General features: G+C 45.2%; 1 protein-coding gene across 1 annotated transcript in view; it reads right to left on the bottom strand.

Annotated features, from left to right (window-relative positions):
- The window catches only part of LOC129171954 (WD repeat-containing protein 26), an 18274-nt gene extending 3477 nt beyond the window's left edge, over window positions 1-14797 (bottom strand). Inside the window, exons 1-12 of the mRNA XM_054761145.1 lie at window positions 14077-14797; window positions 10696-10795; window positions 9136-9192; window positions 6920-7056; window positions 6734-6831; window positions 6454-6610; window positions 5584-5722; window positions 5354-5494; window positions 4975-5094; window positions 4661-4806; window positions 270-348; window positions 53-182 (exon numbers count right to left, since the gene is read on the bottom strand). Of these exons, the coding sequence (XP_054617120.1) occupies window positions 53-182; window positions 270-348; window positions 4661-4806; window positions 4975-5094; window positions 5354-5494; window positions 5584-5722; window positions 6454-6610; window positions 6734-6831; window positions 6920-7056; window positions 9136-9192; window positions 10696-10795; window positions 14077-14387 (1615 nt within the window). The 5' untranslated portion in view covers window positions 14388-14797. The remainder of the gene's footprint in view (window positions 1-52; window positions 183-269; window positions 349-4660; window positions 4807-4974; window positions 5095-5353; window positions 5495-5583; window positions 5723-6453; window positions 6611-6733; window positions 6832-6919; window positions 7057-9135; window positions 9193-10695; window positions 10796-14076) is intronic.
- Between the last annotated feature and the right edge of the window lie 122 nt (window positions 14798-14919).

Below are 14919 nucleotides of genomic sequence, written 5' to 3'. Positions count from 1 at the left end.
CCAGGCAAGCCTATAAGCCAGTGTGCAGTATTTGCTGGTGTGTGCAATGTACCTTCGCTGCCGCTGGCAATGAAGTCTTCATTGTGTCCTCCAAAGCAGGAGTGGATGGTGTAGAAGCCCTGGGTCACACCTTGGTACTTCCTGACCAGCACTCGGTCCTGCAGGTCCCACAAGTGCACTCCCTAGGGCGGAGCAAATGTTGAAATAAGATTAATTACTTCCCACAAAGTCTTGATGAATTAATGAGCAAGTGACAGCCTTTTACTCACCTGAGTTGCTACATTTAACACAGCTAATCTTCCGTTCTTGGAAACAGTAAAAGACATGATAGGGTGGTCCTCCTGGACTCTGACAAAGGGCAAAGAAAGCACAGATCAGGTATTGTAGAATATTGTACTATTTTTCAAGAGGTCTTGTATTGGAAATGTGTTAGCCTTCATGCTGGAAATGACAATTTCAAAGTGCTTTTCATAAGCCCCAGGATTGGACATTCTTTAGTTTTTAATGCTAATGAGCGGGGTTTGTCTGCACATTTTATCCACTTTTTATGTACACACTGTGACTTTCAACTTGTCCCAAAGGACAATTGTTAAAGGAGAAGTGCACTTTTTTGGAATGTTGTCCATCATCCATCAATCCTTATGCGAGACATGAACATGTGTTTCTCTTTTCTGTGCCTTCTAAAGATATAAAAACAGCTAAAAAGAGGCAGCTAAGAATGCACGTAATGGGCTGCACCTATTCTGCCCATAAAGCCTTCTGAAAAGACCTCCAAAAATGCACCAACTTCTTCTTCTCCTTTCGGCTTTTCCCTTCAGGGGTTGCCACAGCGAATCAATTGCCTTCATCTAACCCTGTCTTCTGCATCCTCTTCTCTCACACCAACTACCTTCATGTCCTCTTTCACTACATCCATAAACCTCCTCTTTGGTCTTCCTCAAGGCCTCCTGCCTGGCAGTTCCAAACTCAGCATCCTTCTACCTATATATTCCCTATCTCTCCTCTGGACATGTCCAAACCATCTCAGTCTGGCCTCTCTGACTTTATCTCCAAAACCTCTAACATGTGCTGTCCCTCTGATGTACTCATTCCTGATTCTATCCTTCCTGGTCACTCCCAGAGAAAACCTCAGCATCTTCATCTCTGCTACCTCCAGCTCTGTCTCCTGTCTTTTCCTCATTGATACTGTCTCTAGACCAAACAACATCGCTGGTCTAACCACAGTTTTGTACACCTTTCCTTCCATTTTAGCTGAAACTCTTCTATCACACATCACACCTGACACTTTTCTCCACCCGTGCCATCCTGCCTGTACACGCTTCTTCATCTCTTTCCCACACTCTCCATTGCTCTGGACTGTTGACCCTAAGTACTTCAAATCCTCCACCTTCTTGATCTCGTCTCCCTGTAAGCTCACTCTTCCACTTGGGTCCCTCTCATTCACACACATGTACTCTGTCTTACTGCGGCTAACCTTCATTCCTCTCCTTTCCAGGGCAAACCTCCACCTCTCTCGCTTCTCCATCTGTTCCCTGCTCTCACTGCAGATCGCAATGTCATCTGCAAACATCATAGTCCATGGAGATTCCTGTCTAACCTCGTCTGTCAGTCTATCCATCACCATAGCGAACAAGAAGGGGCTCAGAGCTGATCCCTGATGCAGTCCCACCTCCACCTTGAACTACTCTGTCACACCTACAGCACACCTCACCACTGTCGTCCAGTCCTCATACATGTCCTGTACCGCTCTAACATACTTCTCTGCCACTCCAGACTTCCTCATACAATACCACAGTTCCTCTGTGGGCACCCTGTCATAAGCTTTCTCCAAATCTACAAAAACACAATGCAGCTCTGTCTGGCCTTCTCTGTACTTCTCTATCAACATCCTCAAAGCAAATACTGCGTCTGTAGTACTCTTTTTTTTGGCATGAAACCATACTGCTGCTCACAAATGCTCACTTGTGCCCTTAGTCTAGCTTCAACTACTCTTTCCCATAACTTCATTGTATGGCTCATCAGCTTTATTCCTCTGTAGTTGCCACAGGTCTGCACATCTCCCTTGTTCTTCAAAATGGGCACCAGCACACTTCTCCATTCCCCAGGCATCTTTTCATGATCTAAGATCCTGTTGAACAACCCAGTCAGAAACTCTACTGCCACCTCTCCTAGACACTTCCAAACCTCTACAGGCATATCATCAGGACCGACGGCCTTTCCACTCTTCATCCTCTTCAATGCCCTCCTCACTTCATCTTGACTAATCTCTGCTACTTCCTGGTCCACAAAAGTCACCTCTTCTAGTCTTTGTTCTCTCTCATTTTCCACATTCATCAGCTCTTCAAAGTATTCTTTCCATCTTCCCAACACACTACTGGCACTTGTCAATAGACTTCCATCCCTATCCTTAATCACCTTAACCTGCTGCACGTCCTTCCCATCTCTGTCTTGCCAACCTGTATAGATCAGTCTCTCCCTCCTTACTATCCAACCTGGCATACAAGTCATCATAAGCGCCTTGTTTGGCCTTTGCTACCTCTACTTTCACCTGACGCTGCATCTCCCTGTACTCCTGTCTACTCCCCTCAGTGTCCCACTTCTTCTTAGCTAACCTCTTTCTCTGTATACACTCCTGTACCTCCTCATTCCACCACCAAGTCTCCTTGTCTACTTTCCTTCCAGATGCCACACCAAGTACTCTCCTGCCTGTCTCCCTGATCACATTAGCTGTTGTTGTCCAGTCATCTGGAAGCACCTCCTGACCACTCAGAGCCTGTCTTAACTCCTTCCTAGAAGTCCTGCAACACTCTTCCTTTTTCAGCTTCCACCATTTTGTCCTCTGCTCTGTCTTTGTCCTCTTCATCTTCCTCACCACCATCCTATGCTGTTTGGCTACACTATGGCCTACCACTACTTTACAGTCACTGATCTCCTTCAGATGACAGCATCTACACAAGATGTAGTCTACCTGTATGCTCCTACCTCCACTCTTATAGGTCACCCTATGTTCCTGCCTCTTCTGGAAGACAAGTATTCACTATAGCCATTTCCATCCTTTTTGCAAAGTCAACCACCATCTCTCCTTCTGCATTCCTCTCCTGGATACCAAACCTGCCCATGGCCTCCTCATCACCTCAGTTTCCTGCACCAACATGTCCATTGAAGTCGGCACCAAGGATAACTCTCTCTCTTCTAGGTATGCTCTGCATCACTTCATCCAAGTCCAACCAGAATTTCTCCTTCTCCTCCAGCTCACATCCTACCTATGGAGCATACCCAATAACAACATTGACCATCACACCTTCCATTTCTAGCTTCAGACTCATCACTCTGACACTCTTTTTACCTCCAGGACATTCCTAACAAAGTCCTCCTTCAAGGTAACTCCTACTCCGTTTCTCTTCCTATCTACACCATGATAGAACAACTTGAACCCTGCTCCTAAACGTCTAGCCTTGCTACCTTTCCACCTGGTGTCCTGGACACACAGTATGTCTACTTTCCTTCTCTGCATCATGTCGACCAACTCTCTACCTTTTCCTGTCATAGTTCCAACATTCAACGTCCCTACTCTCAGTCCCATACTCTTGGCGTTCCTCTTCTCTCTTTTCCTACGGACACACTTTCCTCCTCTCCTTCTTCGACCAACAGTAGTCCAATTTCCACCGGCACCCTGTAGGTCAACAGCACCGATGGCGGTCGTTGTTAACCCGGGCCTCGACTGATCCGGTATGGAAGTCATAGGTTTGATTCGCATGTTTGATTTGGCAAAAGTTGTACGTCGGATGCCCTTCCTGACACAACCCTCTGTATTTATCCGGGCTTGGGACCGGCACAATAAGACACTGGCTTGTATCCTCTTGCGGCTACATCCAAAATGCACCAACAAGGCTCCATTTCCATAATGTGAGCTGAATATGAACCACATTGTTATTATTATTGTTAACATCGTTGCGCCCAAGAACTACCTTACTGGCATAGTGACACCTTGCTACACCACAGCGGCTAGCTTCATCACATACTCACTCACAACGCCTCAGGCCACTAGCCAAAGCTAATGCTACATACTGGAGCTGCCGCCACTGCTGCTGTTTTTGTTTTGACGCTAGGGGTAGCGTTCCTTTCTATGTTGCTATGTGAAATCATGCACCCAGGAAGGACGTTCCCATAATACTGCAAGTATGACATGTTATGATGAGTGTACCTGTTACTACACGCTCACAGCATGGATAGAAAACCAGAAAACCTTATTGGAGCTTTTTGGAGGTGTTTTAATAGGTGGAATAGGTATGTGCATTCATTACTCTTTTCGCTCTTTTTTTTTTTTTAAACTGTTTTTAATATCTTTAGAACGCACAGAAAAGAGAAAGATGTGTGTTCATGTCTTGGATGATGGGCAAAATTCCAAAAAAGTGTACTTTTCTTTTAATAGATGCCATATGTCACAACAACGTGAAATTAAAGGAAAAGTGTACTTTTTTTCCACAACCCTGATGTGAGACATGCTAATTGACAAAGCTCCGAGCTTTATTTTAAGACACGTAGTAAAGCCTGTTTTCTTTCTTTTTTTTTACAAATGGGTTTGTGGACTAATTAGAGACATTTCCGTGGGGAAGGAGATTTTTCCATCATGATGTCACAAAACTGGGAACTTACTTACATGTTTCTGTCCGTAAGGTCCTCGAAGTTGTACCCTCGTATACGCTGGTGGGTGTCTGAGGCCAGCACTGTCCTGCCATCACTCAGGCACCACAGGCACTGCACTCTCACGCCTTCCCACGAGTCCAACAGGTTACCGTCCAGATCCTGTCAACAAACACACTTACGATGAGGCCTGCTAATCAGATGATGTCCTCCAAATCCATCCTTTGAAAGCTACTTTTGAGCCAAATTTCCATCTGCCAAGCCTCTGTGGCAAACACAACAGTGTGTGACATAACCTAATCAACGGCGGTGAGAAAGTGGGACACATACGCATTGATAGAACTGCCCCCTTTGACCTCCCGTGACAAAACGCTTGCCGTCGGGATTCCAAGCCACGCTGGTCAAACTGTCCTCGTGGGACTGCGACATTTTGGTCCGCAGCTCCCCCGTCTGGTCAAAGAGAGAATTGTTGACAGAGTGGAGAGGGAAGAGAGGAGGTGTATGGCGTGAGGGGAGACAGCAAGGAAAACAGGAAGTCAAAGCGGGGGAGAGGGGGAGAAGAGGAGAGGTCATTGAGTACACAGCCTATAGAACATCTCTGTAGCTCGGTCCTCATTGTCTTTGTAAGATGGCTGCCGTAATGGAGGCATTGTGATGCTGTAAAGTTAAATAGTAGTTCAGTTATACACACGCACGCACAGCTGGTTACCTGAACGTTCCAGAGCCACAGCTCGGAGCAGTCATCGGGTCCGCAGGCGATCAGGTAGGTATCGTCAGGACTCCAGGCAAGGTAGGAGACCCCGTACGCGTGGCCCTCCAGAGTCCGCAGCAGCTTCAGCTGGTGGCTCTCCTGCACAAACATCATAAACACATTAAAACAACAAAAACAGTTTAGCTATCATAGGAAAAAAGTGCACCCTGCGTGTTTGCTGCACTCACCAGGTCCACCTGCCAAACGATGACGGTGGTGTCTTTGGAGCCAGTGGCTAGCTTGGTGCCGTCGTTGGAGAACTTGCAGAACCACACCTCGTTACAGTGCTCGGTCAGAATCTGCTGCGTGTAACAGGGGAACTGCTTCCTGAGGGCCCGTGAGAAAATGAGAAGCAAGTTTCAAGTAGAGATGCTAGCTTTTAGCATCTTAGCTTTTCCCCCCAAACTAATACCAATAACTTTCTGCTTCCCAAGACCGATATGATACCAATAATTGATAACCTTTTTATATCTACTTTTTTTTATTTAGATGGAAGTGTAGTTTGTGCACACCTGGAGGTGAGAAGGACTGGAACAAATTAGGCTTTGTTGATTAGTCCTAATCAAACATGACATCACTACTATCAAGAGAACCAGAGTATAGAGGGGGAGGAGCCACCTGCTGTGGCCCAGCAAGGTGCACTATATTCGGATACATGCACCAAATGTCTTCCGCTGAAAGTCAATGTTTGTTCACAAGTGAGCTCAGGTGAAGTCACGACAGGCCGTTAACGTCACAGGCAGGGAAAAAAAAGGAGCACGTGATTTTCTCACTCGGGTAATCTTGCCTCATAGGAGCATTTTTTTTTTTAAATGTTATTGGATTTATCGTATGATGTCATAATACCCTATCAGCCTGATAATTATCTACTTTTAAAGGACAGTGACAGTTTGACCCTGGAACTGATTAAGTTTATCTTCATTACTTCCTATGGAACAACGTGGTTATCTGTCACACACAGCAGGAGGTCAACTGACACGTCCTTGTCAGATGCTCCAGCGGATGATGACTTTGCACAAAAAACTCCAATGGGTCCTTCACCCCCCGCCCCAACAGACCTGCTGCAGACGTGATCCATGAGCAGCGACACAGAGTCCAGGCTGCTGTCCAGCTTGGTGTTGTGATACAGGCAGCGATCCCTCTGCAGTTCCACCGCCTGACGCAGCAGGTTCTGCAGCCGCCGCGGGGGCAGCATGACGGAAGGCGGCAGGTATGCTGCGGCAAAGAGGAAGTAGTGAGCGTTGAGGTGAGTTACTGAATCGGGAGGAAGGTGATTAATGCGTCCTACTGGCTTCATACAGCATACTTGCTGCAAACATCTCATTTGAGAGTCCTCACTTTGTAATTTGTCCAGCAGTCGGCAGCGGGAGGCCGTGCCTTTGCCCTCCCACTCTGCCTTGGCTCTTAGATCCTCAGCATGGCTGCACATTAAATACCTATGGGAATACAGAAGCAAGAAAAAAAGATTTACCAATTGAGTTGACTCATATACAACGTAATACAGCGCCAGCAGCAGAGAGTTACCCGCTGAGGACGTGGATGCGGTCCGTGTTGTACTTGAGTGGTGTCAGCTCCCCCCGCAACACCTGCAGAGCCTCCAGGACTTTACCATCTTCCAGGTACTCTAAATACTTCTGCTGCAGCAATAGGAACTTCATACGCTATGCAGGACACATACAGATACTAAACTGTTTTACAGAGAATGAAACCAAGGTCAATTAATTAATACAATAGAGAATGAACCCTTGGAAGTCTTCCTTAACCCCCCCCTATTTCTAGGTGGCTGTTTTCAATGTTTGCTCAATACGACACTGGCATGGAAACAGGAGTTCAGAACATTCAGAGATTGATGAGTCAAATAATTACTGTAAGAAATATTCTTGAAATGAAGATATCTACAGATAAAAACACAAATTTTCTGCCATCTATTTTTATATAAAAAATATTTTTAAAAGACATGAATTAAAGTCATCCCTTGTTTAGTGCAGTTAATTGGTTCTAGCCCCAACCACAAGTGAATTTCCGCCAAGTAGGATTCAATAGTAATAAATGAAACATTTTTGTTGGGCCGCACGGTGGCCTACTGGTTAGCATGTTGGCCATAGGGGAAGGTTAGACTCTCCGTTGGGCATCATGCATGTTCTCACCGTGCGTATGTGGGTTTTCTACAGGGTTAGGGTTAGGGGAGAACATGCAAACTCCACACAGAGATGCCCAACGGAGATTTGAAGTTATTCAGGATCTCTGGCTTTGTGGCCAACATGCTAAGTACTAGCCACTGGGCAGCAACAGCGATCATCTATTAATTCATTTTTGAAAAAACACGTTTGAGCGATGTTCGTACGGCGATGTGGAGGAACGAGTGGAAATTCATTGATTGTTAAGATCCTTTCCCCCCCCTCAACACGATTAGCATTTTTTTGGTGGCTTTAGCATCAGTGACACAGTTTAAATAAATGATATACAGTCAAACCTGTCTTAGCAGCCACCTGTATAGAACGGCCACTGAAAAATCCCCCACAGAAAATTTACGTGTTATAGACCCTGTGTATAGCGGTCACCTGTCTAACGCGGCCAGCGGCCACCTATTTTGTATCCCTTGGTCAATATCTGACCGCATATAGCGGCCAAAATGCCGACTCAAGCAGAAGCTTCATGCACGAAAAAGTTTCGTTTTTTAAGCAATGAAGCCGTCGTGTGTAGACTTTAATTACTGAGTCCTAGTTTGACATAAAAAAGCAGTCTTCTTACTTTGCAATGCCGCCCTGAAAAGATTCTATGACGGCCAAAACGGTAATCTTCCCACTTTGCAATACCGTGAATAGATTCTAAAATAGCCAAAACACCTGAATAAAACATTTAAAATATCACTTACTTGCCAACTAATTAGAGATTAGAAGCCCATTCAATCCCATCTTCAAAGCCCATCTTTGCACCTCCTCCACACTCAATTGTTCACGCACACACCCATTCATGACTGCTTCACGCGTATCCTGTACATATATCCTCGGGCTTCACTAAAATTTTTATTTCTTGCTTTTAAAATCGTGTTTTAAAAAAAAATCAAAGACGGAAATTTGTGACGTTCTGCAGGACAGGAGCGAGCGTCCCCTGTCCTGAACTCTTATTTGACGGGCTGTGCTTTCTCCGGGGAGGAAGAGGCAGCCGCTTCATGCCTGGTGGCCGCGCAGCTGCGGCCAATTAACATTTGTGGCGGATAAAAGGCCAGCGCCGTCGAATGTGTGGCGCTGGTTCATTGTTGTTATTGATATTACTAGTTTCCTCACCGGAGCTGTTACCGAGATTTACCTACCTGTTCATGTGTCAACAGAGCGTTTTCCCCCTATGTCTCTTGGTTTTGCTCCAGTCTTTTTGTGAATACATGTTAATATGTGTGCGCACAAATTCAAAATGGTCGCCAACTGTATGTACCAAATAATGCAAAAGTACACTTGGAAAAATAAGAACTGGTGAGAATGAAATCATCTGATGACAAGTCTGATTTTTCTTTGACTTTTGAACCACATTGTCCTTGAAATCTGAGGCTGAATGTACAGTTTGTACCATAAAACCTCCAAGGGTCCACGGTATGTTAATGCTAATATGCATACTTAAGTCCATTAGAGCCACACAATAGCCATGTCATAGAAAATGTATTCTGGCAACACACAAACCTGCTGGGTTGTTTGACTGAACCATTCTAGAACACCCCAAGCGGGCCTTTCATGAAGGCAGCTTACCACAATGGCGTTGGGCGAATGCATCAGTGCTCTCAGCTCATTGAGATCATTCTCAGCCTAAACCAAAAACAAAAGACACGGCGATGGAAAAGAGAGAGAGAGAGAGAGAGAGAGAGAGAGAGAGAGAGAGAGAGAGAGAGAGAGAGAGAGAGAGAGAGAGAGAGAGAGAGAGACGAGAGAGAGAGAGAGAGAGAGAGAGAGAGAGAGAGAGAGAGAGAGAGAGAGAGAGAGAGCAGAGAGAGAGCAAAAATGGTGAGTGCAGCAGTTTTCACGCTTGTACTGGAAAAAGAACTCTGGCATACAAGGGATGTACATACAGTATGTGTATTTCTCAAGACAGTTTACTCTTGGCTGATATATATCACAACTTCATGACGCCAGAGTTCATTTTCCATCCACTGCCACATAAGAAGATGCATACAGTATTAGTGGTAGAAGGCTCTTATGAGTGCACAGGAGACACAGGAGCACACGTTTGACTCATGATTTAAACACCAGCTACATTACAAGTGCATGGAAAGAATCTTGTTGAAATACAGTTCTTTTTCTTAGCAAAATGTAGCCATAACAAGAGTCCTAACCAAAGCTCAGCTAGGCCTTCAGTGTACTGATTAACAATTGATTGTACTGGAAGATGGATTTGAAAGCTGTCATGCCACATGACATTATTCTTAACACTGCATGAAGTCATGACGTCATCCATGGCATGTCACACATAACAGAGTTAAAAAAAACAAACCCTTCTCCTCCCAATCCATGTGGAAGTGGTAAGTTTTTGGCTTCTTAAGTGTAGAAGAAATAAATTGGAGGCTAACTGGTTAGCTAGCGAGCAAGCGGCATGCCTCGAGTCCCTGCAGCATGACAGTTGCGCAATGTGGTGTAAATAACGAACAAAAGGCGTGTCAAGGTGACTATAGGGGTGTTATTTCATGTCTACAGGGCTCTAATATAGTTAAAAACCATATCTAGAAAGTCAAACAACTTTTCTACGCTCTAACTATGAAAATATTCCATTTATTAAGATTAAAATCCTACATCGCAGAAATTTACAGCAGCCGCTTCTGGAACCAATTAACTGCTACAAACGAGGGCCGACTGTATGGTGTTGGAACTGCACTGCTGTTGATGTGTTCAGGTCAGAATAAAGTTACTACAGAGCGTCAGACACTCTGTGATTCTGTGGGGACTCTATTGTGGCTTCGTCGGCCGTCATAACAGAGATGTGATTTGCCATGATGCGCATGCGTTTATAACGCTACACATTTGAACGTAATTAACAGGGGTGACAAGATCTTGCGAGATTAAAACGTGAATAGATTTCTCGTTCAGAAAAAAAAACTGGGAACTAGGCCTGGGACGACAATAAATGAATGAATGAATCACACTATAAGAGAAAATGAAGTGGATCTTTTTGCCGGCTTCATTATATTGCCATGTGTTTTCCTCGTCACCTGCCTCTAAATAAGCAGGAAGAGGGTTGAGCACTTTCATCAGAGTACAGATCATAAGAAAGTCACCAGAGTCCCATGACCAACGTGGTTATTATATCCACAGACTGACCTTGTCCCACTCCCCTTCCATGACATGGTTGCGGAACTTGGTGGCTGAGGAGTGCTCCAGTCTGCAGCCCGACTCCTGCATCAGCAGGTCCACCGTCTGACTGCAGAAAGATGGAGACACAGGTGAGAGACTGAAGATATTTGAGCAATCAGGAACAACACCATGGAGACCGGTGGTGCAATGAAGCTGAAGGAACGCCTTCAGCGTGATGACATCATCCTCAAGTATTAATGCAGCGGCAGCATGCTGTGCCTCTCATGCAGCTACAATAAATACTCTGCTGAAAAGAGGCGGTGGCTCTGCTTCTTCATTTTAGCAGACAGTAAGAACATGTAAGCCCTCCCTAAAACCAAAGCCATGCAGAGAAGTCATGTTTACAACTGGAACCACAACAAAACATGCCAACAACCAACAACAGCGGAGGGTCTCCTGTAGTGAAGGTTTATGCAAAATGTACTTTTTCATGGCGTTCTCAAAGGAATATGTGTGCGGGGTAAGGACAGCCATGAAATCCACATGTTTTAAAATATTTCCATGAGAGGCATTTTTGAACACTGAACACAACTAAATGTGTGCATTTTTAAGCACGGCCAACAATTTTAGAAAATAATAAGTCTCTGAATGTATTCTTTTTAATGTTGTTATACTAAAACTAGAGGTTAACATGTTGGCCAACACAGTTTACAGTCTGGAGATCAGGAAGATCTGGGTTCGATTCTCCTTTGGGCATTTCTGTGTGGAGTTTGCATGTTCTCCCCGTGCGTGCGTGGGTTTTCTCCGGTTTCCTCCCACATCCAAAAACATGCATGCTAGGTTAATTGGCGACTCTAATTGGTCCATAGGTATGAATGTGAGTGTGAATGGTTGTTTGTATGTGCCCTGCCATTGGCTGGCGACCAGTCCAAAGCCCGAAGTCAGCTGGGATAGGCTCCAGCATGCCCCCGCGACCCTAATGAGGAGAAGCGGTATAGAAGATGGATGGATGGGATGGATACTGAAACTAACCAAAAATAATAATTAAATACTTCTTACCATCAATGTGACTTCTGGTGCTGCATGGTTTTGCACGATACTCATCTTTTTCTTTTTGCCATCTTCTTTGTCAAAAGGGTTTGCTCTGCAGAGCTGGCTGACTATTTGATTAAAGGAAGGAAGTTTACTTCTTGACCTCTCAATGACCCGGGTAGGCTACAGCATCATCCAATAATACTCGGGTTTTGGTATCTAACCCGGAAAATATGGGAAGGACAGCTGGCACTGGCTCTGGCCACCCGCACTGTGCTAGAAGATGGATGGAAGGCTTAAAATGCATGAGAACATTTTAGATTTTGAACGTTATTTTTAACACTGTGATTTCTCTAATGTTTTACTTGAAAATATCAGCAGAGGACACAGGATAAATACATTTGATCATGTTAAAAAATGTCTGGGAGTCAGAAGTAGTCATTAAAAGAGCTATATCTGGCGCCCTGGCCTAGAGTCTGTTTATGAGCATCAACAGTCAGAAAAATCGATCATCTCCCTCGCTTGTTTTCTCCACTTTTGAGAGAAGAGGCGCTCAAACACTCGCTTTTGAATTTTCATGAAGGAAAAACGTCCTTCCTCAGGCTTTGCCACACTTAAATGTGTCAACTATCCCTGTCAGCTCCAGACGTGAGATCTGTATGTTTGATCATGTAGTTTTTCTTCCAACAAATATAAATAAATAAAATGTTTGTAATAACAATGTTGTGTGATATATGGCTTATATTACATTGCACAAGTGCAGAGTTAGCGTACATGTAAAAAGTGGCTAAATAGCGCTTCTTGGAGACACACACTCTGCCATGGATAAACACAGCCCATTAATATCAAAGCTCCAGACACACAACGCCGTGTCCCCAGTTGGGCTACTAAAAGCACTTCTAAACTGTCCGAATTTCAGCATCAAGGCTAGATTGATGCCAATGCATGATTGCGGAACCTCTGAGACTTATTTAAAATGGCTGAAAAATAATGTAGGACTTTTAAGTAGATAGTTTTTATTCAGAGGGAGACTGAGGGCAGAGAGATAATGGGAGCCGTGCAGCAAGGTGGAGTGGAGTATAATCCTGCGGGGCTAGCATGTGTTTATAGCGCCACCAGTGGTGGTTTACATCACCTACAGTATATCGTATCTACTTGCGCTTCAAAAAAATAAACACATGCTGGAAAGACCTAAAATGTTTTTTTTTGTTGTTTTGTTTAATTGTATTTGACTAACATTTGTCTTTTCTATTTTACTTTAATTCTTATATTCTTATTTTATTCTTGTTTGTACTACACTGTTTGTAAATGTGGCTGCTGTAGCAATGGAATTTCCTGCAAATGATCAACAATGTATCTACTGTGTCTTTCTATGCTCATCACATACATGGCCTTTAGGGACCACAGGGTTGCAGGTTTAAGACCCCCAGATTGCTTCCTGACCACTGAGCAAGGCACAAAATCCAAACACGATTCTCTATGAGACGACAATGTATCCCAGAGCACACAGCATGCATCTGGTTTCGATGCACTCCAGCACAAGTGGATTAAATATAAAAATCAGTCCGCTAGTGGGTGCATTACAGCCCCACAAATATAATTTTTTAGACAAATGCAGCATAAGCATATTCCAAAGTGTCCATTTTCTGCCTTGGCTGTTTGCAAATGGACTTAGCAGGAAAGATGGCATATTAAAACCATATTACATAAAAGGGTGACATATGTTTTTATTAAGGGGCTGCTCCAAATGACAAGTCGTTGCGTTTTGGCTTGTATAATCGTACACACACACACACACACACACACACACACACACACACACACACACACACACACACACAATATTACAGTCGACCTGTAAAAAGACGCAGCCTTGCAAACTATCATTGCTGACAGTCAAAATGAGGAAAACCGCAAACAATTACCATCCAACTCTCATCGTTTTAATTGGAATCGTAATATTTATATGCATGTCATGGGTTGCATTAACGTTGCTGACGTGATATGATGTAATGCACTCCAAATGTGAGCCAAATCTATATAAAACAGCAAAGCAAAGCTAATTTTGTATATTTGATTAATATAACATGTACGTGCGGTAGTTTAGTGTGTGGACAGTGGTGCTGTTAGCGTGCAGGTTAACTAGCCAGCTAATGCTAACAGGCTCGGTGTTATTGTGCAAAATGGACCCCTTGTTAGCAGCAAGCTAACCGACTAACATTCGGACCCATCCCCCCATGTTTGTGTCTGTCAAGCTCACTAATAGCTTCCACCGGCGGCCATGTCGCACTTTAATAAACAGCAAACACCAGCCAACACGACGCCATCGATGTTAAAAGCGGATATTTAAGCTGCCAGTCGGAGTGACACACTTACTTGAGCCCCAGTCCGTGGAGATGTTGCCCTATGAGCCGGATGACATCTTCCTCCGCCTGCGATAGACGCTTCTTCTTTTTCAGAGAGCCCACCTCCGAGCCCGAGGCCGCGGGGGAGGCAGCAGAAGTCCCACACGCAGGCCCGGCCGCGGACCCGTTACTGGTGCCCACACCGTTCCCGTTGCCCGACAGCAGCAGCCCGTTAGAGTGCGTTCCACCGGCCGTCGCCGACGACGACTCGCCGTTGCGTGCTCCGCTCAGGCAGGGAAGCTCCGACGATTCCTGCCCCTGTCCTGCTCCGTTTGCCTGCATGCTGCTGCTCAGGTTGCCGACGGCACTTCGGTTAAAGTGGATGGTCGATGTGGCTTGAGTGTGCACTCCGAGTCCCAAGACAACTCCAGGTAGGCCTGGCACAACCGCTGAAGCCCCGGGCTCTCCTGCTCCCTCCGCCGCCGAGGCTCGGTGCTTCTTCCGCGGGGGCGGCGACGCTCCGCCGGTGTCCGAGTCGGAGGAGGAGGAAGCGGAGGCCAGAGTTTCCTCACCGAGAGCGGCCGTGGTTAGAAGACGGCGGTGCTCCGGGTGGGAAATGGAGGTTCAACTTCCAGGTTTGAGGCCTCGTTTGTCGGGCTCTGAGCGGACTGTCAACCGTGGCGGACGTTCTGTCACTTAGCCCGTTTTTGTTGTTGTTTCTCTCCAAACAGCTGCAGCTCTAATGGAGGCCTGACGCTCTGACGTCACCGGAAATTCCTCCACTACCAAGCTTCCGGGTAGAATCATTATTACCAACTATTTATTTAGCCTAAACTATTCATTTCTACTACGATTTTAGTTTTAATATTTTACA

This window comes from Dunckerocampus dactyliophorus, chromosome 19 (assembly GCF_027744805.1).
Source record: "Dunckerocampus dactyliophorus isolate RoL2022-P2 chromosome 19, RoL_Ddac_1.1, whole genome shotgun sequence".
Classification (NCBI taxonomy): domain Eukaryota; kingdom Metazoa; phylum Chordata; class Actinopteri; order Syngnathiformes; family Syngnathidae; genus Dunckerocampus; species Dunckerocampus dactyliophorus.
Note: the sequence above shows the minus strand (reverse complement) of the source record. Positions and strands in the feature narration are given on the sequence as shown.